Below are 23,503 nucleotides of genomic sequence, written 5' to 3'. Positions count from 1 at the left end.
TCCGGTGAGCTCCTCCTCCCTCCTCTCCGGTGAGCTCCTCCTCCCTCCTCTCCTCCCATCCCCTCATGGTTTCTCCATCCTCCTCTCCGATGCTCCGGTGAACTCCTCTCTGGCGACCTCCTCCTCCTCCTCTCTGGAGAACTCCTCCTCCTCCTCTTCGGCGATGTAGGCGAGCGCCTCTCCAGTGACCTCCTCCTCCTCTTCTCCGGCGAACTCCTCTCCGGCAAAAGAACACGACAAAAGAACGTACAAGATCCAAAAACAGAAACAAAATTTGAAATAATATTGTGCCAAAAAACGAGCAAAAAAATCACGATCCAGATCCAAATTCAAAATTCACGATCCAGATCCAAATTCAAAATTCAAAAATAGCAATGGCGCACGGTGGGGGTTAGACGGTGCGCCACTACTATTTTCCCGACTTCAAAATTCAAAAATACTAATGGCGCACCAGTGGCCTATACTAATGGCGCACCAGTGTTGCGCCATTAGTATACCAGATACTAATGGTGCACCAGTGGTGCGCCATTAGTAAAAAAATACTAGTGGTGTGATACTAATGGCGCACCAGTGATGCGCCATTAGTAGGCAAAACTGTTGCGTCATTAGTAGCCCTTTTCCTAGTAGTGCATCTCCAGTCTCATCATTATCAATATTCATATTGGCAAACAAATATTTAATAGGAGACACATCAATCACTTTTAGATCTTCATCATTGTTACCATGAAAACTAGAAGAACACGCTTTTACAAAACAATCTTTTTTAGCACGCATCCTAGCGTCTCTTTCTTTGCACTCATCAATGGAAATTCTCATAGATTTGAGAGACTCATTGATATCATGCTTAGGTGGAATAGATCTAAGTTTTAAAGAATCAACATCAAGAGAAATTCTATCCACGTTCCTAACCAACTCATCAATCTTAGGCAATTTTTCTTCAAGCAAAGCATTGAAATTCTTTTGCCAAATCATAAATTCTTTAACACTAGTCTCAAAATCAGAGGGCATCTTATTAAAATTTGCAAAAGAGTTGTTGTAGGAATTACCATAATTATTATAAGAATTACTAGGAAACGGCCTAGGATTAAAGTTTCCTCTATACGCGTTGTTACCAAAATTGTTCCTAACAACAAAATTCACATCACATCCATAGATACATTATTATTCTCAATCAAAGTAGACAAAGGCATATGATTAGGATCAGAAGAAACACTCTTAGTAGCAAACAATTTCATAAGTTCATCCATCTTTTCACTTAAAACATTAATCTCTTCTATTGCATGAACCTTTTTACTAGTAGATCTTTCGGTGTGCCATTGAGAATAATTAACCATAATATTATCTAGGAGTTTAGTAGCTTCTTCTAAAGTGATTTTCATAAAAGTGCCTCCCGCGGCCGAATCTAAAAAAATTCTAGAAGCAAAATTCAATTCAGCATAAAAAAACTTGTATGATCATCCATAAAATTTAATCCATGAGTAAGGAAATTACGTATCATTAATTTCATCCTCTCCCAAGCTTGTGCAACATGCTCATGATCAAGTTGCTTAAAATTCATAATATCGTTTCTAAGAGAGATGATCTTAGCGGGAGGAAAATACTTAGAGATAAAAGCATCTTTGCACTTATTCCATGAATCAATACTATTTTTAGGCAAAGACGAAAACCAAGTTTTAGCACGATCTCTAAGCAAAAACGAAAATAGCTTCAATTTAACAATATGATTATCCACATCTTTCTTCTTTTGCATATCACACAAATCAATAAAGTTGTTTAGATGTGTAGCGGCATCTTCATTAGGAAGGCCAGAGAATTGATGTTTCATGACAAGATTCAGCAAAGCGGCGTTAATTTCACAAGATTTAGCATCGATAATAGGAGAAATCAGAGTGCTAAGAAAATCATTGTTGTTGGTATTGGAAAAATCACACAATTTAGTATTGTCTTGAGCCATCGTGACAAACAATCCAACACACAAGCACAGAAGAAGCAAGAAAAAGAGGCGAATGAAAAAAGAGGGCGGATAAAACGGCAAAGGTGAAGTGGGAGAGAAGAAAACGAGAGGCAAATGGCAAATAATGTAATGCGAGGGATAAGAGTTTGTGATGGGTACTTGGTATGTCTTGACTTGTGCGTATATCTTCCCGGCAACGGCGCCATAAATCCTTCTTGCTACCTCTTGAGTATGCGTTGGTTTTTCCTTGAAGAGGAAAGGGTGATGTAGCAAAGTAGTGTAAGTATTTCCCTCAGTTTTTGAGAACCAAAGTATCAATCCAGTAGGAGACTATACGCAACAATCAAGAACCTTGCAACCAACGTGATAAAGGGGTTGTCAGTCCCTTCACGGCCACTTGCAAAAGTGAGATCTGATAAAGATAATAAGATAAATATTTTTGATATTTTTGTTGTATAGATTGAAAATTAAAGATTGCAAAATAAACGGCGACAGAAATAGCAAGTAGGTAGGAAAATAATATGATGGAAGATAGACCCGGGGGCCATAGGTTTCACTAGTGGCTTCTCTCAAGATAGCAAATTCTATGGTGGGTGAACAAATTACTGTCGAGCAATTGATAGAAAAGTGCATAGTTACGAGAATATCTAGGCATGATCATGTATATATGCATCACGTCCGCGACAAGTAGACCGAAACGATTCTGCATCTACTACTAGTACTCCACACATCGACCGCTATCCAACATGCCTCTAGAGTATTAAGTTCATAAGAACAGAGTAACGCATTAGGCAAGATGACATGATATAGAGGGATAAACTCAAGCAATATGTATAAACCCCATATTTTTATCCTCGATGGCAACAATATAATACGTGCCTTGCTGCCCCTGCTATCACTGGGAAAGGACACCGCAAGATTGAATCCAAAGCTAAGCACTTCTCCTATTGCAAGAAAGATCAATCTAGTAGGTCAAACCAAACTGATAATTTAAATAGACTTGCAAAGATATTAAATCATGAATAAAAAATTCAAAGAAGAATCAAATATTGTTCATAGATAATCTTGATCATAAACCCATAATTTATCGGATCTCGACAAACACACCGCAAAAAGAATTACATCGAATAGATCTCCAAGAGAATCGAGGAGAATTTTGTATTGAGATTCAAAGAGAGAGAAGAAGTCATCTAGCTAACAAATATGGACTCGAAGGTCTGTGGTAAATTATTCACACATCATCGAAGAGGCTATGGTGTTGATGTAGAAGCCCTCCGTGATCGATTCCCCCTCCGGCGGAGCGCCGGAAAAGGCCCCAAGATGGGATCTCACAGGTACAGAAGGTTGCAGCAGTGGAAATAGGGTTTCGTGATGCTCTTGGATGTTTTCTAGGTATATGAGTATATATAGGCGAAAGAAGTAGGTCGGTGGAGCCACGAGGGGCCCACGAGGGTGGGGGCGTGCCTACCCCCCTGTGCGCGCCCTCCTGCCTCGTGGCCGCCTCGTTGCTTCCTTGACATCCACTCCAAGTCTCCTGAATTGCGTTTGTTCCAAAAATAACTCTCCCGAAGATTTCATTTCGTTTGGTATTCTTTTTCTGCGAAACACTGAAATAGGCAAAAAAAACAGCAATTTGCATTGGGTCTTTGGTTAATAGGTTAGTCCCAAAAATAATATAAAAATGCATAACAAAGCCCATTAAACATCCAAAATAGATAATATAATAGCATGAAACAATCAAAAAGTATAGATACGTTGAAGACGTATCACACCCTTGGAAGGGTTCCCCAACGCCGACCGATGCCACGGATAAGCAACTCTTCTCGAGCCGTTCCTCAATACAGTTGGGTGATGGCCGCCTCGCAATCTTCTGGATGGATCGCTGGCTACATGGCGAGGCTCCTGGTTCCGTAGCCCCAGGATTTTCAAGCTTGCCCTTTTCAAGAGACTAACGGTCAGGGAAGCGATCACAATTGGCTGGTGGATGCGAAGGATGCAGAGGATGCGCATCGAGGCTCAGCTGGCGAGTTCGTCAGATTGTGGAATGCGGTACAGCTGGTGGTGCTAGCTGACTCAAAGGATCATATTGGATGGTCTCTAACTCCAAACGCAAAGTACTCTGCCTCCTGTGCCTATGCAATTCAATTCGCGGCCAGGATCAAGCAGCCGGGATTGGTGAAGGTTTGAAAGTGCAGAATGGAAGGGAAGATCAAATTCTATATCTGGCTGTCCCCGCAGAACAGAAACTGGACTGTGGGTCGGCTGGACGCGAGAGGATGGCCACACAACGAAAAATGCAGACTATGCGATTGGGAAGAAGAAACCGTTGTGCACTTAACACTACAGTGCTCTTTCGCGAAGGAAATGTGGTTCTAATTCCAGGGAAATCACAACACAATGTGCGATGCTGCATCGTCAGCCTCCTCAATTGGGGACTGGTGGAGGAGGCTATGCGCTGCCCCTGGGGCGGGACAAGGCCCATGAGGAGATCACATTGGCGGCATACATAGCATGTCATTTGTGGAAGGAACGGAATCAGAATGTTTTTAAACAAAAGGAAGTAACTGCGGTCATGCTCTTAGCGATGATCAAGGAGGATGTTTAACTGTTCCAAGCAGCGAGGGATACACTACTAGTTGTTGAGATGTAACCTGCCTCCCCTCTTTTCCTTTTCTGTGTTGTTTTTGCTTCAGTGCTAGAGTGTGCGTGAAGCTTCAGAATCGAGTGTGTGTCTTGTACTCTGAGTGTTTAAACCCCTCCAATTTTACTATGTAACTTTTTTCACCACTATAATGCAAAGGCAAAGCTCCTGTTGTTCTCGTAAAAAAAAAGTGCTCCAACAATCCAACTTGAATTATATCCTAGTCGGGACACCATTTTTTTGATGTGGCAGCATATTTAGTGTGGGAATAGATGCTACCATATCTTATTCTAGATATAGTTCTTCGCACCAAAACCAAGATAACTCATTTCTTTTCTCTCTCAAAACACATTAAATAAGATCTCTTTTAGGTACAACAATAATAATAAGATACTCCATATATAAGCTAAGTATTGGAGTGCATTAGCAGTACAATGCATTGAAGGGGCTATATCGAAGTGTATTTTTTTTTAATAAAGAAAGTGTATATTTAATGCGTATGATATACATTTGGAGTACCTTTATGCAGTTACTCGTGTCTGGATAAGCACGCAATTGTTGCAAATAGGCACGAAATCGCCAAACAATTAATTGTTGTCAAATACAATAATTTCTACTCCCCCCGGGCGACCTCGGAAAAGCCATAAATAGAGGAAATCCAGATTTTTGGGACAATCGAACAACACCAGGCACTACAGACAGCGTTCCCTTGAGGCTTGAGTGAACTGAGCGGGCTGGGCATATCACGAACCTAACTTGGTCGCCATGGCTGGTCCTAGGTTGATGCACTGCGTGCTCGCCGTCTCTCTCCTCTCCGCCGTTGCCCACGCGCAGCTCTCGACGACTTTCTACGCCAGGTCCTGCCCCAGCCTGGAGAACACCGTGTGGGCGGTGATGAAAGAGGCCGTCGTCAAGGACCGGCGGATGGGCGCGTCGCTTCTCAGGCTCTTCTTCCACGACTGCTTCGTCCAGGTGATGACTCGTCGCAGTGCTTGACTACACAGTCTATACTTGAGCTCGCATGATGATAATTCTGACATGCATGTACTGCAGGGCTGTGACGGCTCGGTTCTTCTCGACGCCGGCGGCGAGAAGGCCGCCGGCCCGAACGCCAATTCCCTCCGTGGCTTCGAGGTCATCGACACCATCAAGGCGCGCGTGGAGGCCAGGTGCCCCGGCGTCGTCTCCTGCGCCGACATCCTCGCGCTCGCGGCGCGTGACGGAACGTTCCTGGTGCGTCCCCGTCCCGGCCGGCCAAACTTAGCCAGCGGCTCCCGGAGTGATTTGCTCCTTGCAACTTACCAATTTCCATTGTTAGAATCTGATTAATGTGTCTGCTTTGTTTGTAGCTGCACGGGCCGACCTGGGCAGTGCAGCTCGGCCGGCGAGACTCGACGACGGCGAGCCAGTCCCTCGCCAACAACAACCTTCCCTCGGTGAACTCCAGCCTGGCCACGCTCTTCTCCATGTTCGCGAGGCAAGGGCTCTCGCCGACCGACATGACGGCGCTGTCCGGCGCGCACACTATCGGCCAGGCCCGCTGCACCACCTTCCGCGACCGCATCTACCACACATCCAACTCCAACATCGACGCGGCCTTCGCGAGGCGGCAGCAGCGGACCTGCCCCCTCGCCGGCGGGGACAACAACCTGGCGCCCCTGGACGTGCAGACCCCGAGGGCGTTCGACACCGCCTACTACCAGAACCTCATGGCTCATCGCGGCCTGTTCCGCTCCGACCAGGAGCTCTTCAACGGAGGATCGCAGGACGCGCTGGTGCGGCAGTACAGCGCCAACCCCGCGCTCTTCCGGAGCGACTTCGTCAAGGCGATGGTGAAGATGGGCAACATTAATCCTCTCACCGGCACCGCCGGACAGATCAGGAGAAACTGCAGATTCGTCAACAGCTAGATAGATGGAGAGCCGAGACGATGTGACCGAACTCTCAAATGTTGCGTCGTAGCAAAACATAGTATACCATGTTGGTGTAGAGAAACAAATGATGCACTCTTACAATCGCAACAATTGCATGCATATTCAAATCGCCCTTTTGGTTTAGTCTTTTTTTTTAAACAGTTCCTCCCACCGAACGTGCATCACCGGAAAATTTAAAATAAATCCGAAATAAATGCGAGCAACACGATTTGAACCCCGATGGGCTGGGGATACCACTTCCCTTCTAACCATCCAACCACACAGGTTAGTTCGCCGCATGTATTATAATTGTTGTACAAACTTATCACACAATGAGAGAAAAGGTAATCATATTTGAAAATAAATGTATGATATGTGTTTTATATTGTACAATGAACCAACCATATATGGTGCACAGAAAATTCTATAATTTGGAAAGTGGGGAGATTAAATCTGTCAAAAGAATCATTTCAATATATTATACTGACCATATATATGTAGCCAAATTTACCCTTGATCAATCGATGGTTGGGATTGAATTTTTCTCTTACCTCTTAAGGAGATCTTAAAATCTTTCTATACAGAAATAAGCTGCTTCTAGAAAGACGATGATGCTTTCTCGTTTAAATATTTATATCTCTCTTTATTGCGGATATAATGTTTATTGTATTTATAATTTTTACCTCCACTTTAAAGATTTTGTATATGTTTTAAAGGTGGTGCACTAATGACTTAAAATTAATGCATCTCTTTCGATTTTTTAAGTTTCCATATAAAGATATCATCATCGTCAATACTGAAGAGTAAAACGTGACCATCTCTATCTTTACATCGAATTTTTTATGGGGCTCGTTTACAAGAAATTAGTATTGGGATGGCATGAATCTTGATGTAGGAAGCCCTTTGAAACTCATAACAAGACTTGATAGGTGTTATCCCACGGCAAGCGTGATCAGCAATCATCAAATATTGCTATATAAGACTTGATAGGTGTTGAGGAAAATGGTGGGATGGATAGGGTTTTTACAGGTTGGACCTAAAAATCTAACCGCTACACTTTTTTTCCTACAGCTTGGAGACATCAAGTGATAAGTTTAGAAGCACCAAAAAATTAAGTGGCGACTTGCATAGGCTTGGAGGAACTTACCAAAATATGCCTGGAGGCTCCAAACTGAAAGGCAAACAAAGTGCAAGGTTCTGACCAAAGGTGGTTTGAAAGACCTGGACGACACTTAGTACGCTGCAACCTCTGTTTTAGAGGTTCTAAATGGTACATACCTGAAGGATCCGAATGGTGCAAGGCTCGGCATGGAAAGGATTCAAAGGCTTTGAATGGAATTTTGCTGGATGTTTTGAACAATTGAAAAAAAACAGAGATATATGCTAGAAAGTATGAGACAATGGAATTAAGCACTTTGCAGGAAGAGGTTCACCTCATAACCCTTAATCTCTTTTTGATAACATCAATATACTTATGGAATCGAGCTTATCTTGGATCACAAACAGCTATGAAATGACCCCTAGTCATGTCAGCACTTGATCCATAAGAATTGAGGGGGTCAAAAGTCATCTTTCCAACTCACATTTTTTGGGACCTAAGCTGAAAAGGCACTTAGAGTAAACATTATCCCCTCGTTTTTATAGAACATCAAAACCCCACTAGGGGCAATGGATGCACTTGCAAAGGCCCTCTCGCAAATTCACCGGAAACCCGACGATTGCCATTTCAAGATGGTCTCATGAAGGTGGTCAATTCTCTTTTTTTACACTTTCTCCATCAAGGATAGTTCCTGGATTTGATTTTGTGAGGGGTGAATGTTGGGAAATGCTCCACTATGGGTGTGTTCTAGACTTTTCCAGATGGTGAGGCATAATTATGCACACTGGATAAGGTCCTAGGAGTCTTGCATCGGGATGTCTCCTTTCATCGGGCCCTAGTATGAATCGGATTGGAGACTTGGAACACTTTATTTGGGAAGTAAGAGTTCGTTCATCTTATGCCAGGATCAGATGAATTTTGTTAGAATGTAAAAAAAGATGGGACCTGGTTAACTTATTATATCTTGCTTCTGTGCATTGTAATGCTCCCATCTTCTATCTATAAAAAAAACTATCCTTCACTAATCTATTTGTCTCAACGGACAAGCATGCCACCTCAACATACAACATATATGAAAAAAGGTCAACCCTCAACATGCAACCATGCATAGGAATAAGACCACCTCAGCATGCAAACATGCATGATACTTTTCATTCTCTTATGCTATTATATTTAATAAATATTTGAAAATCAATCACAATATATGATTATCCAAACATTCATTCCATACAGCCAAATCTCACTAAAATTTATTGTGAAACATTCTGCAACAATGTGCAGGTATCATGTGGTAAATGATAAAAATCCTTGGAGGTTAAAACTCCCAGCTAAGATCATCCCATGGTAACTTCATAGAGGTGTGGTCTTGACTAGGGATAACCTTACTAGGTAAAAGTTGCAAGGATGTAAAATATGTGTTTTTTGCCACCACAGGAAATCTGTTAAACTTCTCTTATTTGAGCTCTAGCAAAGCCAGCTTCTTCCACAGCGGCGCGATCATGTATTCTTGCCATGTCAGTCTGGATCGTGTCTCCTTCCGGCAGTGTGCGCCCTCTGTGTGACCGTGCAACGGGCATCGACATTCCTCAAGTGAGCTATGTGTTTGGGAGGAGTGATGCTGCAGTTTCTCCCTTATTACCAGGAGGGAAAGTATCTAGTGCTTCCAGGCCTAGGGTGCTCCCGGTGCTCCGATGCGAAAAACATTTTTTAAAATATTCAAAAAATTCTGAAAAAAATGCAGCACATCAACGGAACATCGATGTCTCTTGTCACAAAATTTCAAACCAAAATTCGAAACATTGCTCGAGATACAAAAATGACAAATTTTACATCAATGTGATAATGGGCCAAAACTAAAACCCAACTTATGTTATGTACAAAAATTTGTCATTTTCGTATCTCAAGCAATGTTTCGAATTTTGATTTGAAATTTTGTGACAAGAGACATTGATGTTCCGTCGATGTGCTGCATTTTTTTCAGAATTTTTTGAACATTCTAAAAATGTTTTTCGGACATTTGGAGCATCGGGAGCACCCCAAGCCTGGGAGCACTAGATACTTTCCCATTACCAGGATGCCATGTACTCATTCGGGTTCAAGTGTGAACCACTTCACTTGCCAACGTGGCAGCGTCCCTCGACCCAGGACGAGAAGGCAAAGACCTTTTTTGGCGGTGAAGACGGATGGTACGGTGCTCATGTTGTGTGGAGGACGAGGGCTCGCTCCTTTCATTTATTTTCTTCCTCCATTCTCTGTGATGCTCTGTTTGCGATGATTTCTTTGGTGGACAACGACCTCGAAGAATCAAGCTCAAGTTATTTTTCCTTTTCTTTCTTGGTAGTTCGCTTATGATGTCTTCGGGTTGTGCGTTGTTTTGTTGGTACCTTGTCTCTGCCGCTTGGGGATCTCTCACCTTAGTTTTCTTTTCCTGTGATTTTCTTCATGTTGGCACTGTGTGATCCATGGGCGGTTGATGGCTTCTTTAATTCAAAGTTGTGCTCTTTTTAAGCGCCAAATCCTATTCGGCGCCTTATGCACCTGTTTAAAGCCCATTTGGTACGCAACGCACACATCCCTCTCTTCGCTTGATCTAAATGGGCCGGCCCATCTTAACGCACCAGAGGGAAGCTTCCTAGCCCGGTTTTGGAAAGCTTCTAGAAGTTACGGTCAGTTTTTCTTTCTTCCTTTCTTGGTTTCTGGTTTTTTTGTCTTCATTTATTTCTTTTTTTCTCCTTTATTTTTTTACCAAATGCGTAAAAGGTTTTTCAATTTGAAATTTTTTAAAATTCTTGAACATTTTTAAAAAGCCCCTGCATTTTTTCGAATCCGTAAACTTTTTTGTGAATCCGCCAACTTTTTCCAAATGCACGAGTGTTTTTCAAAACCATGAACCCTTTTCAATATTTACGCACTTTTTTCAAAGTCCACAAACTTCTTTCAAATTCGTGATTTTTTTTTCAAAATGCATTTTTAGGGGTATTTTTTTTTTCAAAATGCATGAGAGGTTCAGGTTGTAAAATCCTCACCAGTCGCGATTTGATTCCTAGCCGAAGCCCATCTGAAAGATGAAAGAACGGTCCATCGCAAGGAAGGTCCAGAGCCGCTTTCGGATGAGCACGGGCCAGCTATAGTCGGACAATATAAATCGTACGTGCAGTGATTCCCATTTCTGATTGGGCTCCGTTTTCGTCTCCCCTCCCAAACCCCCATCAATAAATTGCAGCAAGAGCTTACGAACCAACCCTCAAACCATAAGCGACGGAAAAAGCGAGAGAGACACACACGATCGAGAGCTAATTCCCAAACCTGCGAACTCCCGTCGCTGCTCCGTTCCGCGTTGATCTGTCGGCGACGTCTTGGATCCGCCTCGACTCTGCCTGTCGAGATCGCCATAATGAATCCGGAGATGCTGCGGGTGGCGGAGGAGCAGATGCGGCGCATCCCCGCCGACGACCTCGCCAGGATGCAGCGGCAGCTCATGTCCAACCCGGACCTGCTGAAGCTCGCAACCGAGAGCATGAAGAACATGACGGCCGACGACTTCAAGAGGGCCGCCGAACAGCTGAACCGCGCGAGGCCAGAGGAGATGCTCGACATGACCGAGAAAATCGCCAAGGCCAAGCCCGAGGAGCTCGCCGCCATGAAGTCCCAAGCCGACGCTCACACCTCGTACGCGATATCCGCCGCCAAGATGCTGAAGCGGCAGGGGAACCAGCTCCATGGCCGCGGGGAGTACGCCGAGGCCGCCGCCAAGTACAGACTCGCCAGGGATAACGTGAAGAACAGCGTGCCGTCGGCAGCCGGGCGCGCTCTGCAGCTGCAGTGCAGCGTTAATCTGATGGCCTGCTACCTGAAGCTCAGCGAGTTTGAGGAGTGCGTCAATGAAGGCTCGGAGGTTTTGAGCTATGAGTATCACTCGGGCACTGCCAAAGCGTACTACCGAAGGGGTCAGGCGTACAAGGAGCTGGGAAACCTCCAGGCTGCTGTTGCTGACCTGAGTAAAGCCCATGAGATGTCTCCGGACGACGAAACTGTCGCTCAAGCTCTGACAGAGGCTCAAGAAAAACTTGAAACCGGAGGGGGAGCAGCAGACCAGCCAAAGAGAGTTGTCATTGAGGAAGTTGTAGAAGAAGATGTTAGTTCTGATCTGCCAAGCGCTCAAAGGAGTTCTTCTTCTACTGCTGTTTCACAGCCACATGATGGAGCACGAAACTCGACACAATCTGACTCTTTAGGAAGCTTGGTAAATACTACGTCTCAGGTTGCTTCTTCATCAAGCGGAGCAATCCCTGTTGCTCCAGATTTGGGATCCAATGTGCCAGGAATTTCACCTGGCATGGTCAGTATGGCAGACCCTGCTATGTGGGAGATGTTTACATCCATGGTGGAGAACATGAGCCCTGATGCGATGTCAAACATGAGTGAGTTGTTCGGTATCAAGTTGTCCATTGAGGATGCAGCCAACGCTCAACAAGCTATGTCTTCATTCTCTCCACAAGATTTACAAAAAATGATGAAATGGATCGGCAGAGCACAGCGAGGAGTCGAAGCAGCAAAGAAGACGAAGGACTGGCTACTAGGCAGGAAAGGCTTCATCTTTGCCATTGTCATGCTGATCTTGGCGTTCATCCTCCATCGGCTTGGATTCATCGGGTAGGTGAGGTGATGGCCTACACATCCGAGAATCAGCAACAACAAAAAATACTGTGCTCTTTTTCCTGGGGCCAGAAGCGATAGTGGGCGGATGACAACAATGTGGAAGCAATAGTTGAACTGGGCCTTTCTTGTACCATTGTTTATTCTTTCAGCATATGTGTTTGTAAAATTGTAACAGATTATAAGTAACTGGCCGAGTGTTTTGATAACTAGCAATGGTGCGGGGATCGATTTTATTTCCTTTTGAAAGTAATGATAAGAACAAAGTTAGGGGTGTAACAATCTAAAGTTAATTGAGCCGGTACCCAAATTTTTCTCTTTATTAATGCTGAAGTGTTAGGGTACACCAATAATCCTTCCCTTCATGTTGATTTTGTTTTGTCATTTTGAACACCCATGTATATGTGAATATCTGAATGAGTCACCAGCCTTGTAGTCCTCGTGGTACTCTTTCGACGAAATAGGCTTTCGCCCCAGTATATAGATATAGCAACCACCCGATACAACAAAGAGTCCAATGCTGGGGCAAACAGCACAAGCATGCCCAAAAGAAACAAAAGAGAAAGAAGAGAGAAAACAATGTTAACAGCGTCGGATCGACAAAAATGATGATAACCTGAAACTATTGCGCCCACCGAAGATATACCACCTCGCTCCAAGCACCTCGAACCTCCGCATACCAAGCAGCACCTTCAAAAAGGAACACAACGACGACGACGACGCTACTGCCCGGACAGGCTCTAGGGTTTCCCCCGGTATGCGGAGGGGGCCCCGGGAAGAGGAAGAAGGAGATAGAACAAAGGTCTCATCTTCCTGTCCGCTCTTCCCGGCATGTAGAGATTCGATTGGGCTTATAGTTTAATTGGTTGAAACGTACCGCTCATAACGGTGATATTGTAGGTTCGAGCCCTACTAAGGTAAATTTAACTTTCTCACGAATTCGGCAATTAACAAACCCAGATCCATTTCCAGGTAACTTCATCTTTTTCAGCTCTACTTCCAAAAAGAGAAAGGAGACTGGTTTGTAGGTCGGCGTTGGTTTTTCCAACGAAAGCCTGATTTAGCATGTAACGTGAACATGAGCGGGCGTCGCCGCGTCGGTGCCGGCGAGCCGGCATGGATTTCTCCCATCAGCCAAACACCCACATCCCCGAACAGTCTGTCACGCTCCACCAGACACGTCCTTGTGGTACTCCTTCATGCGTCTTCTCTAGTTCTTTGTCAAGTCTTGTTGGAACAATTTAATATTTTTCCACGGCAGTGTGTCTTAATAATCAATAGTCCCCCATGTACTAAGGAACGTGTGCCTCTTGATTGCAACTCTATAATCTTTGAATAAACTCCTATTACCCCGCAAAAGAAAAGAAAAAAAAAGCTTGGAGTAATGAACCACTCCACTTTGCATTTAGGTCAGTGCTCCTTTTTTTTAGGTAAAGGTCAGTGCTCCTACTTCCGCATTAAGCAAAGAATGGTACGTGGGCTGGGCCATACAGATTTCCCTTTTCCTTTTTCACTTAACATATTTTAGGAGAAATGTGTGAAAGTGATTTGAATAGTACGTAAATCATGTAGTTTTAATGCATTAAAAAATGTTCACATATTTATAAAAATCCCATACGTTTTAAAAAGTCTACTTATTTGTAAAAGCCGTTTTGAAATATTGTGTTTACAAAAATGTTGATGTATTTCAAAAAATGTGCATGTATTTAAAAACAATTACTTTTTAAAAATATGGTTTTTTAGGGGACAATGCTGCCATTTATTATCCAAGCAGCCTCTGCCGCAACAATGTAACGAATACAAAGCGGAAAAATAGTAAACCAAGTCTTGCACTTATTTACACTTACTAAATACTTCCTCCGTCGCAAAATAATTGTCTTGACTTTGTACTAACTAGTACAAAGTTGTACTAGACGGAGAGAGTAGTAAATTGTATGGTTTTTAGAAAAATGTTATTGCATGACTAATTGTTTTTGGCTGATACAGTTTAAGAAAATATTAGGGTATTTTCCCCCTTTCATTCACTCTGCATATTAGCTTGGATTCACCATGGCGGATGACAATGTGTCAGAGCATCTCCAGCCGCGCTCCCAGAAAAGTCTATCTAGGCGTTTTTTTCGCGCCGGCGCTGAAACATCGGCCCACTCGCACCCCAGGAGCCTGATTTTCGCCGGCCTGGACCGAATTTAGCGTTGGCGAACCCAGGACGAACCCGGCGCGCCAGGGGCGCTCGGGGGCGCCGGGACGAGCGATTTTGGCGCGAAAGAGCCGTGGGCCCGCCGTGTCAGCAACACCCCGCGTCTTCTTCCCCGAAAGCCTCGGTTTCCCGCGGGTAATCAATGGCAAGGCTGCCGCCGGTCAGCCTTACCAGTGATTCCTCACGGACGGCGCGTTCACGGGGCGGCGCGCCGATGCCTCCCCTCCCTCGCACGCGCACACACAGGGCGGCGCCGCTATATAAGCCAGTGGCCTCCCTCGCCTCTGGCTACACCAGCCACACCAGCCCTAGCCCGCCCTCTACCTCTCCCGAGCGCCGCCGCCGAGCTCTCCCTCTCCCGATGGCCGAGCGATTCCCCGACGATGAGGCCGCGGCCAACGGCTTCGGCCGCCGATCGCTCCGCGAACAGGAGTCTTGGCTCATGTTCCAGGCGAACATCCCGGCGCCGCCGGACATGCGCGCCGGGCCAACGAGGTGGGGACTCAGCAACGGGGGACTCAGCAACGGGGGGTTGCCCGACGTCGTGGCGAAACCGGACTACTTCGCCGACGAGGTCGACGTCGTGCGCGCCTCCCTCACCGCCGCCCAGCTCGCCCTCCCCGAGTACGCCGCCGACAACACAGCGACGTGGACGGCGTACTTCTAGCGCCGGCATCAGCAGAGGCTGGCGTCCACCAACGGCGCGCCGGTGGTGGCCAGCCGAAGAACAGCGACGGACGCCGCCTGTGGTGGGGTGTCCCCGGCCGGACCCTCGAGGGCGTTCTGACGTACCTCGAGGGCGGCAACGACCCGCCGTTGGCATACCCCCCGGCGAGGGCGGCTGCCACGGCCACGGCTCACCGCCGACGCGACGGGCAATGGTTGCCCAGGAGGTTCGGCGCCTCCTCTTCTTCCTCCTCCTCCTGCTCTTCCTCACACTCGTCCGGCACTCCGGTGCTGCTCGGCGTCAAGGTCGAGCCCGCGGCGGAGACGCCGCTCGGCCGGCGCACTCGCAGCGCCGGCATCGTCATCAATGAGGGCGGCCGGCGCGCCCCCTCGTCGGCTCCTCCGCACTTCGTCAAGCCCAAGACGGAGCCAGGCCTGGCGCCGGTGAAGACAGAGCCAGGCCTCCCCGCGGTGAAGACGGAGCACAGCACCGACGTCGAGCTCGACGACGACGCGGCCCTAGAATGGGCGCGCGCGGACTTCCTGTAGATGGCGAGGGAGCGCAAGTGCGCCGCCCTGCAGCGATTCACGCAGCGCCGCGACGAGGGAGGAATCGTCGTCATCGAGGACAGCGACGACGACACTGCGCCACCGCCACCAGCCCGCATAGGCGACGCCGGTCAGGGGTCCACCACAAGGAGGAAAAGGCGGACGACGACAACGACGACGACGGCGGCGACTACTCGGCTTTTAGCCAATTCTTTTTTTAATTATATATGTAATAAAACCCCACTTTTAAAATGTAATATATGCCGAACTTTGAACTTTGCAACATATTTAAAAAAAAATTACCACGCCTGGGGATGGCCCTGGGACCGGCGGCTGGGGACGGCTGGGGACCAACTCAGCCCTGGGGCCGAGTTTTTGCGCCAGCTCACCCCCAGGGGCGATTTTAGGCGCCCCTGGGGGGCCAATAGCTGGAGATGCTCTAAGCACCAAGGGAAGAGCTTGCGCATTTCTTGTATCACTGTTTATTCTTTCATTACTTGTGATATATTTGTATTCTACTCCCTCCGTTCCTAAATATTTGTCTTTCTAGACATTTCAAATGACTACTACATACGGATGTATGTAGACATATTTTAGAGTGTAGATTCACTCACTTTGCTACGTATGTAGTCACTTGTTGAAATGCCTAGAAAGACAAGTATTTAGAAACGGAGGGAGTAATCAGTAACCACTACTAAGGCAAGCAGAAATCAAATCATTTCATCATTCAATAGCATGCCTGCCTTCAGCTTTGAAATTCTTTGGACGAGAATGTCAGTTCTGTTCATCGCAGTACCCAGGTGCCATAGCATGATGCCAACGCTAAAACGAACGCTAAGTACAATAATAAAAACACTAAAGTGCTGAGTTGAGTTTCCAGCCTCAGCCACTGAACTAGAGTTGTCACATGTTCGACTCTAATGATTGGGTACAATTATCAGCAAGCCATGTCGGATGAGAGTTAGGTATCACGTGATTTAGTCTTCAGGAGTTGGGGGGATGTCCTCCATGGCCCCTTTACCATCAGCATCGTCGAAGTAAAAGAAATTCTTGATCGGATCGCCCTTGCAAGATATTGATTTGATCACCTCCTGTTAAATCCAAAAACAAAGTATCAATCCGTGACCAGTATGATATAGAGAATATTCACACATAAGTAGGCTTTAAATGGAAGGGCAACAGGAAGAGGATGCAACTTGTCTGTCTGGTAGGTCTAGTGAAATGCTTTTGGTGTTGGTGCATGTAAATAAAAATTTCAGCAAATAGCATGTGACATATGGACTAAAAGTTAATAGCTTGGGCCGCCTGAACATTGCACATTTGTGTTCTCAAACTTGTACAGCTGAGCCAGGACAAGTCCGGTTTAACTGAACCTTAACGGACAAATGTTAGATATAACATACCACGGTTACTTTACATGACATGAAATCTTTGTGTGACCAACAAAGATATGATGATTTCGATTTAACATATCATGAAGAGATTTTGCTAGTTTCACAGTGATTTTATTTAGCTGAAAAAAGCATATTCGAGCTTTAAATAAATCATAGTTAGTTGAAGTCTCGTTTGGACTTGCGTTGACTCGGTTAATTTAAACTTGGAATTCTGTGTAGTAAGGGCCAGCCCATCAAACGTGGAGTCTTATTCCTTAATTAGGGTCATAGTTGGTTTAGCAAGTTTGTTTGGAATGAGTCCAGTCAGTTCATAGATCGTATTAGAGTTTAAATAGAGTCACCAGCTTGTCGGTCGAGTCGTGTCCAACTATATGAAGGAGCCGACCCCTCAATAAATCAGAGAAGAATATTGTCGCTTACTGTTATCAATTACAGTAATTTGTGCTATGTCAGTAATAGATCCTACCATTATGTCAAAGTGACTGTATTTAAAGTATCATCTCAATATGTCACCTACTTTTGCCAAGTAATAATGACATACACATTGCTTGAGATGACTATATTTCCTGTTGAGCTATTATGTTACACATGAAAAAAAAAGATAGTATGCGTAAACGTAAATGAATTAAATTACTGTGCTTATTTTCCAGCTAGCACAAAAACTAAAGAATAGAAGAAACAGAAAATCAAGGGTGGAAGATTGGACCTACCTGACCAAGAATGCCACCAAGGATTGCACATACAGGAGGATGTTCCTTTTTCCCAGCTGCTAGAAGCCGTTCCAGAAGAGATGTAGGAATTTTAGACTCGTCCACAGACTGCAGTTTAAAGTGCCATGTAAAATATCTGAAGAAAAGTGACTCAAATACTCAAAGTACAACAAACGGCCAAAGCTGTACCATTCTATCACACATATCCTTCCTCCGAGCCAAAACTGCAGGCAGATCAGAAAGTGATGTCTCACCAGGGTCGCGCCCTTCAGATGATTCATAACTTTCCAAGACTACAAACAGACATGTTTATGTTAGTTACAAAACCAAGACAGGGAAAAATACGGATAGGTAACAGTCAAAAGGGTTCTTGGTGGCAGTTCAAGTGAACATGCAAATCAGTTATTTTGGTGAAAAACAAATATAGAAGTCCTAAAGAAAATCTCAGAGAACCAGTTGAACATGGGATGTTATATTCTATGTCCGCAGAGGAGCAAGCTCATTTGCTTTGTGAGATATGAAAAAAAAAACTTAGTGAAATAACGATACAATTTGATCTGTTCTACTAAATATTTATCATTGATGTACGTACAAATGAAACACATTGATCCCAATTTTCGCCTGATATTTGCCCAGGAAAAAAAGGCCAAGAAAGTAAACAAACACAGTTACCACTATTAGACAAGCAAAACCTTAGGAACAGTATTTTAGGTTATCATATCATCACCTCTCATTGCGTAGTACAATTTAGTTGTTCTTTTGGACAGATCCTTCCAGGGCACAGAAATAGCTTCCTGTATAAAAAAAACAAATGTAAATGCACTCATTGTGATTCAAATTGTAATACTTACTAACATGAAGCATCCAGAAGAGTGTGATACTGATTTGTAAGCAAGTCATATGAGGTTCAGTAGTAGTGTACAATTGCAATCGTTGGAATTGAAATTTTATATTTGGCAATCAAAGCATCCAAAAGGTGGTGATATCGGTTCCTGCAGGTAAATCATATGCAGGTATTCCGGTAATATTGTACAACTGAACTACAGGAGTAACAGGATAGGAGTAATATAGCACCATCAGTACAATAACCAGATTGAACCAGTACTTAAGTGGCAACAAACACATAGCAAGCATGCATAAGTACTTGCATGAAACAAACAATTTAATGAAGTACAGAAGCAGTATAAAAAGAACAATGAACAGAGCTGCCTTCAGCATATGTATTACCCAAAAAAGAAATTGCAGGCCTTTCCAAATAAGGGTAGATGGGCATCACAGAGCCACATCAGAACAAGATGAAAAACGAATTGCAATAAAAGCACTTATTATCTTTTTTTCTTCTGCTGCCATGAAACACTTCTGTGTATCATGTAATTTGTATAACCTGCATAGTAAATACTCCCCAGAAAAGCACATGGCAGCAAAACATGGATCGCCAACTTGAGGAGTACAAAACAAGAGAGCACAGCTACTAAAAGACTTTATCTCTATAAAGACCAACCTACAAAAAAATTCAAAAAAAAAAACTTCCATACCTGCAGACTAGGATATTTCAACTCCTGCTGTTCAGGTTCTCCTCCAGGCTTCTTCTGAAAAATAAAAACAATTTCAGGGATGTACATTTTAAGAATGAACTGAAGACAAAAATTGCATGCCGCAGTTATCATAAATATGGAAAGCATTCTAAGCATTCTGAGTATCACCACCAGTAGCCCCCACTTTAGAGCCCCTAAAGGCCAAATCCGAAATGGGGGCTGCCCTTATTTCCTGAGCCCACAAATAACAGATCCAACTCCAGCAGCAACCCCCATTATGTTATGTACTTATTGACACATGGGAGTGATTGCCATTGAGCCCAGTATTTTTTAATATTTTTTAAGCAAATAAGAAGGCGTACATGTTTTTGGCTTGTGAACAAAGCAAGTAATACAATGCTAATCAACGGATCTATAGACTAGATGTTACAAGTCCTTAACAAATACATACCTGAAGATAGCTATGGTCCTGCAGATCAACAAATATTTCACCACAAGAATCCTTGCACTCTACAGAGTAGAAGGCAATATGCTTGCTTCTCTTCCGGCAGTTGTCATTAATAAACAACTAAAAATATAACACAGATGTAAAAATAGTAAGGATGAGAAACGGAATGTGACAGAAAAAACTAAAAGTTATGAAAATACTACTTCAGAGAAGGATCTACACCTTTGTTTTAAGAGATGCGCAGCTGACTACAATAATGTCGAACATGTCAATGAATGTTCCATCAATTAGTGATGGGTTACCTGGAGAAAATAACATAATAGTTAGAACTTTTCCAATCAACAACAACAACAACAACAAAGCCTTTAGTCCCAAACAAGTTGGGGTAGGCTAGAGGTGAAACCCATAAGATCTCGTGACCAACTCATGGTTCTGGCACATGGATAGCAAGCTTCCACGCACCCCTGTCCATGGCTAGTTCTTTGGTGATACAAATAATGTCGACCAACTCATAGTTAGAACTTTTCCAATCAATACTGTAAAAATAATCTCGGATTTTATGGCCAACAAAGAATGGTTAAAAATATATCTTACAGAAACAATATTAGTAAAACAGTGTACAATACCATAACAACTGATTGTTCCTATCATTAAATGATCTTTCTTGCAAGAACTTTCTCAACAATAGCAGCATTATGAGTGCATTATCAGTTAACACAATAAATTGAAGACACTCCTGCCAGTAATTTTGGAACAAACCAATTCAAGAATACAAGACATGATCACTGTACACAATATATATTTCTTAACTATAACCAAGCTTAAGGAGAACGTGCATCAAACTATACAGCTCACCTTTTGCAACAGCAACTCGGACCATTGGATTGAAATCTTTTAAGGACTCGCAGCAAACCTCTGCCCGTGATTTACCACCATACACACTCTCATCATGAGGAATTAGGAAGTTTGAATTGAGATCATCCTCTGTGACCATGTGATCGTCCATCAATGATAAACTGCCAACTCCTGCTAGAACAATGTTCTTGCAGAACTGCGGAGTAGGAGAGAAATCAACTTTAGTGTATGTGATTGCCTTCACTGAATTAACTAAACTGTAAATATCATGTGAAAAGTTAAAATACTGAAATTTAATCAATGTCAAGAAGAACTGTGGGCCTCTGTTTGGAAAATCAGTATGGTTTGACAAGATAGAACATGAGTGAGAATCAAAGGAACGGTAAGTTATAATGTAATTATTTTTATCTTGCAACGAAAAAGATTTAGCACTTAAAAAGAAAACTAGCAGGCTAGCACATAGACAGTTTAAAGAAACTCAAAATGACAGAGTTGGACATTATAATTTCAGCAATGCAAAATACAGAACATTAGTCCAATCCACACATACTAGTTATAACAACCTTGAACCCTGATACAGTAATTACTATCGTAACAGCTTGAACCCTAATTTCCATGCTATTTTCAGATATAATCAATAGCAGACCATTAAAGATTAAAACGAAAAGATAAATTGTCTGTGAAGTACAATAATAGAAGGCAATTTTAGTGACCCACCTCAATAGTAGTACCGTTGACGCCGCACACAAGCACATGCGCCTTACTTAGCCTGCTCCAAGCAAACACAAATATAACAGTCAGGTAAAAAGAGATGAATGCACCCAAACAAAATTCTACCGAACCTACAGGGGAAAAGAGGAAGAGGCGAAATAGAACAAAGAACATTGGCAGAAGAAATCAAGTCCAAAAAAATCCTACCGAAAGCATGAAACCGGGTTCACATAAAAATTAAAATCCACGGTCATAACAGAGGAAAAGGCTTGATACTGTGCAAAAGGCTGAATCTCGGCTTGAAACTCCCGGGAGCCCCAGAAGACCACAGGACGTGTTTTTCGAGACAAAACAAGACGCGATAACCCAGCAGAAATACAGAAAATAATGCGGTAAACGGAAGGGGGGGAAACGGGAGCAAGGGTGGGTTCTTGGGAGAGGGAGGCACCTCTTCTGGGCATCGACGCCCCAGACGCGGATCTGGCGGTCGTAGAGCGCCGTCTCCTGCGCCGTCAGCTCCTCCTCCGCGCCGCCGCCGCCGCCCATCGCACGGAACGCCCGGATCCCGAGCCTGAGACGCGAATCCGGTTAGCAGCCGAGCAAGGGGGAAAGCCGCAAGGTCCGGATTTTTCTCTTGTTTTGCGATGTGGTACTACAAGAAAAAGACGAGAAGGGAGTAGCCGGGAGGGTTTTGGAGAAAATGAGTTTCCTTTCCCCTCTCTTCCCCCTTAATCCTCGTGGAGGCAGCAGCATCCCGCTGGTGCAAGGACGGCCGTCCATCCTTTGGTGAACGGTCTAGGTTTGTTTTGGAAACATCAAAGCAAACATGCTAACACTAGATTAAAAAAAGAACTGGCCTACTTTTATTAACTATTCCTTCTGTAAACTAATATAAAAACATTTAGATCACTACTTTAGTAATCTAAACACTTTTATATTAGTTTACAGAGGGAGTACTAAATTTGGGACGAAGAATTAATCCGTCCACTGCAGTACACATTATTTTTACATACCTACGGAAGAAGCATATGAGATCGGCCACATACTTGGACAGATCCATCATGCGACAAGCCAGCTAGGGAGGAGGGGAAGCGAGGCGAGAAAAGCAGCTGCTCATGGCAGGACGGCCCGGGCTCGCTGGCTCTGCGTATGCTATCGATCGATTCGCTCTCTTCCTCTTCCCGCGAGACGATGCTGAGCAACTGTGTGTGGTGTGTGTAGGCCACATCCCAAGAGCAATGCGAGCAATTTAAAGTTACACCGGAGTGGAGGATTTGGGAGCGATTAATTTTGGCGAGTGCTCGTGGAAACCAAAAGGCGGACTTCTGGGTTACCCTCCACTGGTCACTCTTCCATGGGTGTTTGTGGAAGGCGTCGAAGCATACCTCCGCATACCTGGCCAAACGGGCCGGCCCATCGTAATCGTGCCTGGCCCGGCACGGCCTGCCAGGGCACGATTACTATACGGGCCCTGTCGTGCCGGCCCGCATGCTGCGCCCCCATGCCCAGGCACAACCCAGTTAGTAAACGGGCCGGCACGTTGGCCCGTTTAGCACGGTGGGCTGCATATTTTCAGCCTGTTATTTGACGCAGTGAGCGTTTTTTAGCTTATTTTTACATGTTGGGCCATATATAGATATAAAAAATATAAAAAAACGTAATCGGGTCGTGCCGTGCCGGCCCGCGTGCCCAGCCTCCAGGCCCAGGCACGGCCCAGGGTGTGCCGCGTGCCGGGTCTGGTCCGTTTAGCCCGTGACGTGCGTGGCCCAAGGCGGGCCGTCCCGGCGTGTTCACGGGCCGGCCCGAAAAAAACGGCGCTAGCTATATACCTCGGTAGAAACAGCGATCTGGCACGAAGAGGGGCGAGCCAGGGAGATCGGTGGGGGCTTCGAGGGTGCGGCCGACGAGGCGATGGGTGTGTGTTGGAAATATGCCCTAGAGGCAATAATAAATTGGTTATTATTATATTTCCTTGTTCATGATAATCGTTTATTATCCATGCTAGAATTGTATTGATAGGAAACTCAGATACATGTGTGGATACATAGACAGCACCATGTCCCTAGTAAGCCTCTAGTTGACTAGCTCGTTGATCAATAGATGGTTACGGTTTTCTGACCATGGACATTGGATGTCGTTGATAACGGGATCACATCATTAGGAGAATGATGGGAT

At 44.6% G+C, this 23,503-nt stretch overlaps 3 protein-coding genes across 4 annotated transcripts; 2 read left to right on the top strand and 1 right to left on the bottom strand.

Annotated features, from left to right (window-relative positions):
- The first annotated feature begins 5,287 nt into the window (after positions 1 to 5,287).
- On the top strand, positions 5,288 to 6,652 carry LOC119330480 (peroxidase P7-like). The gene is made up of 3 exons (XM_037603588.1): positions 5,288 to 5,567; positions 5,649 to 5,828; positions 5,945 to 6,652. Exons 1-3 carry the CDS (start codon positions 5,361 to 5,363, stop codon positions 6,503 to 6,505), a joined length of 948 nt encoding a protein of 315 aa, XP_037459485.1. The 5' UTR covers positions 5,288 to 5,360; the 3' UTR covers positions 6,506 to 6,652.
- A 4,349-nt stretch (positions 6,653 to 11,001) lies between these two features.
- Positions 11,002 to 12,399, top strand: LOC119328212 (outer envelope protein 61-like). Its single transcript, XM_037601230.1, has one exon. The coding sequence runs from the start codon at positions 11,002 to 11,004 to the stop codon at positions 12,262 to 12,264; it is 1,263 nt and encodes a 420-aa protein (XP_037457127.1). The 3' UTR covers positions 12,265 to 12,399.
- Positions 12,400 to 16,377: 3,978 nt separating this feature from the next.
- Positions 16,378 to 22,039, bottom strand: LOC119329451 (SUMO-activating enzyme subunit 1A-like). Of its 2 annotated transcripts, none has more exons than XM_037602495.1 (10): positions 21,777 to 22,039; positions 21,335 to 21,386; positions 20,618 to 20,813; positions 19,985 to 20,064; positions 19,766 to 19,882; positions 19,315 to 19,365; positions 18,507 to 18,573; positions 17,969 to 18,072; positions 17,780 to 17,887; positions 16,378 to 16,766 (listed from the first exon to the last, which is right to left on the bottom strand). In XM_037602495.1, exons 1-10 carry the CDS (start codon positions 21,872 to 21,874, stop codon positions 16,653 to 16,655), a joined length of 987 nt encoding a protein of 328 aa, XP_037458392.1. In that variant the 5' UTR covers positions 21,875 to 22,039; the 3' UTR covers positions 16,378 to 16,652. The 2 variants fall into 2 exon arrangements, with proteins under 2 accessions (XP_037458392.1, XP_037458391.1); XM_037602494.1 differs by having other exon boundaries at positions 19,315 to 19,368; positions 21,777 to 22,038.
- Between the last annotated feature and the right edge of the window lie 1,464 nt (positions 22,040 to 23,503).

The sequence above is a fragment of the Triticum dicoccoides genome, chromosome 7A (assembly GCF_002162155.2).
Source record: "Triticum dicoccoides isolate Atlit2015 ecotype Zavitan chromosome 7A, WEW_v2.0, whole genome shotgun sequence".
Taxonomy (NCBI): domain Eukaryota; kingdom Viridiplantae; phylum Streptophyta; class Magnoliopsida; order Poales; family Poaceae; genus Triticum; species Triticum dicoccoides.
Note: the sequence above shows the minus strand (reverse complement) of the source record. Positions and strands in the feature narration are given on the sequence as shown.

Bases quoted from the DNA above. Each gene is read 5' to 3' on its own strand.
- LOC119330480 (XM_037603588.1), top strand. From the start codon at position 5,361: ATGGCTGGTCCTAGGTTGATGCACTGCGTGCTCGCCGTCTCTCTCCTC. The intron at 5,568-5,648 runs GTGATGACTCGT...CATGTACTGCAG, and splicing joins TCCACGACTGCTTCGTCCAG to GGCTGTGACGGCTCGGTTCT. The intron at 5,829-5,944 runs GTGCGTCCCCGT...CTTTGTTTGTAG, and splicing joins CGCGTGACGGAACGTTCCTG to CTGCACGGGCCGACCTGGGC.
- LOC119328212 (XM_037601230.1), top strand. From the start codon at position 11,002: ATGAATCCGGAGATGCTGCGGGTGGCGGAGGAGCAGATGCGGCGCATC.
- LOC119329451 (XM_037602494.1), bottom strand. From the start codon at position 21,874: ATGGGCGGCGGCGGCGGCGCGGAGGAGGAGCTGACGGCGCAGGAGACG. The intron at 20,814-21,334 runs GTGGGTCACTAA...CCTACTCCGCAG, and splicing joins TCAACGGTACTACTATTGAG to TTCTGCAAGAACATTGTTCT. The intron at 18,574-19,314 runs GTATGGAAGTTT...TTTTTTATACAG, and splicing joins TGAAATATCCTAGTCTGCAG to GAAGCTATTTCTGTGCCCTG.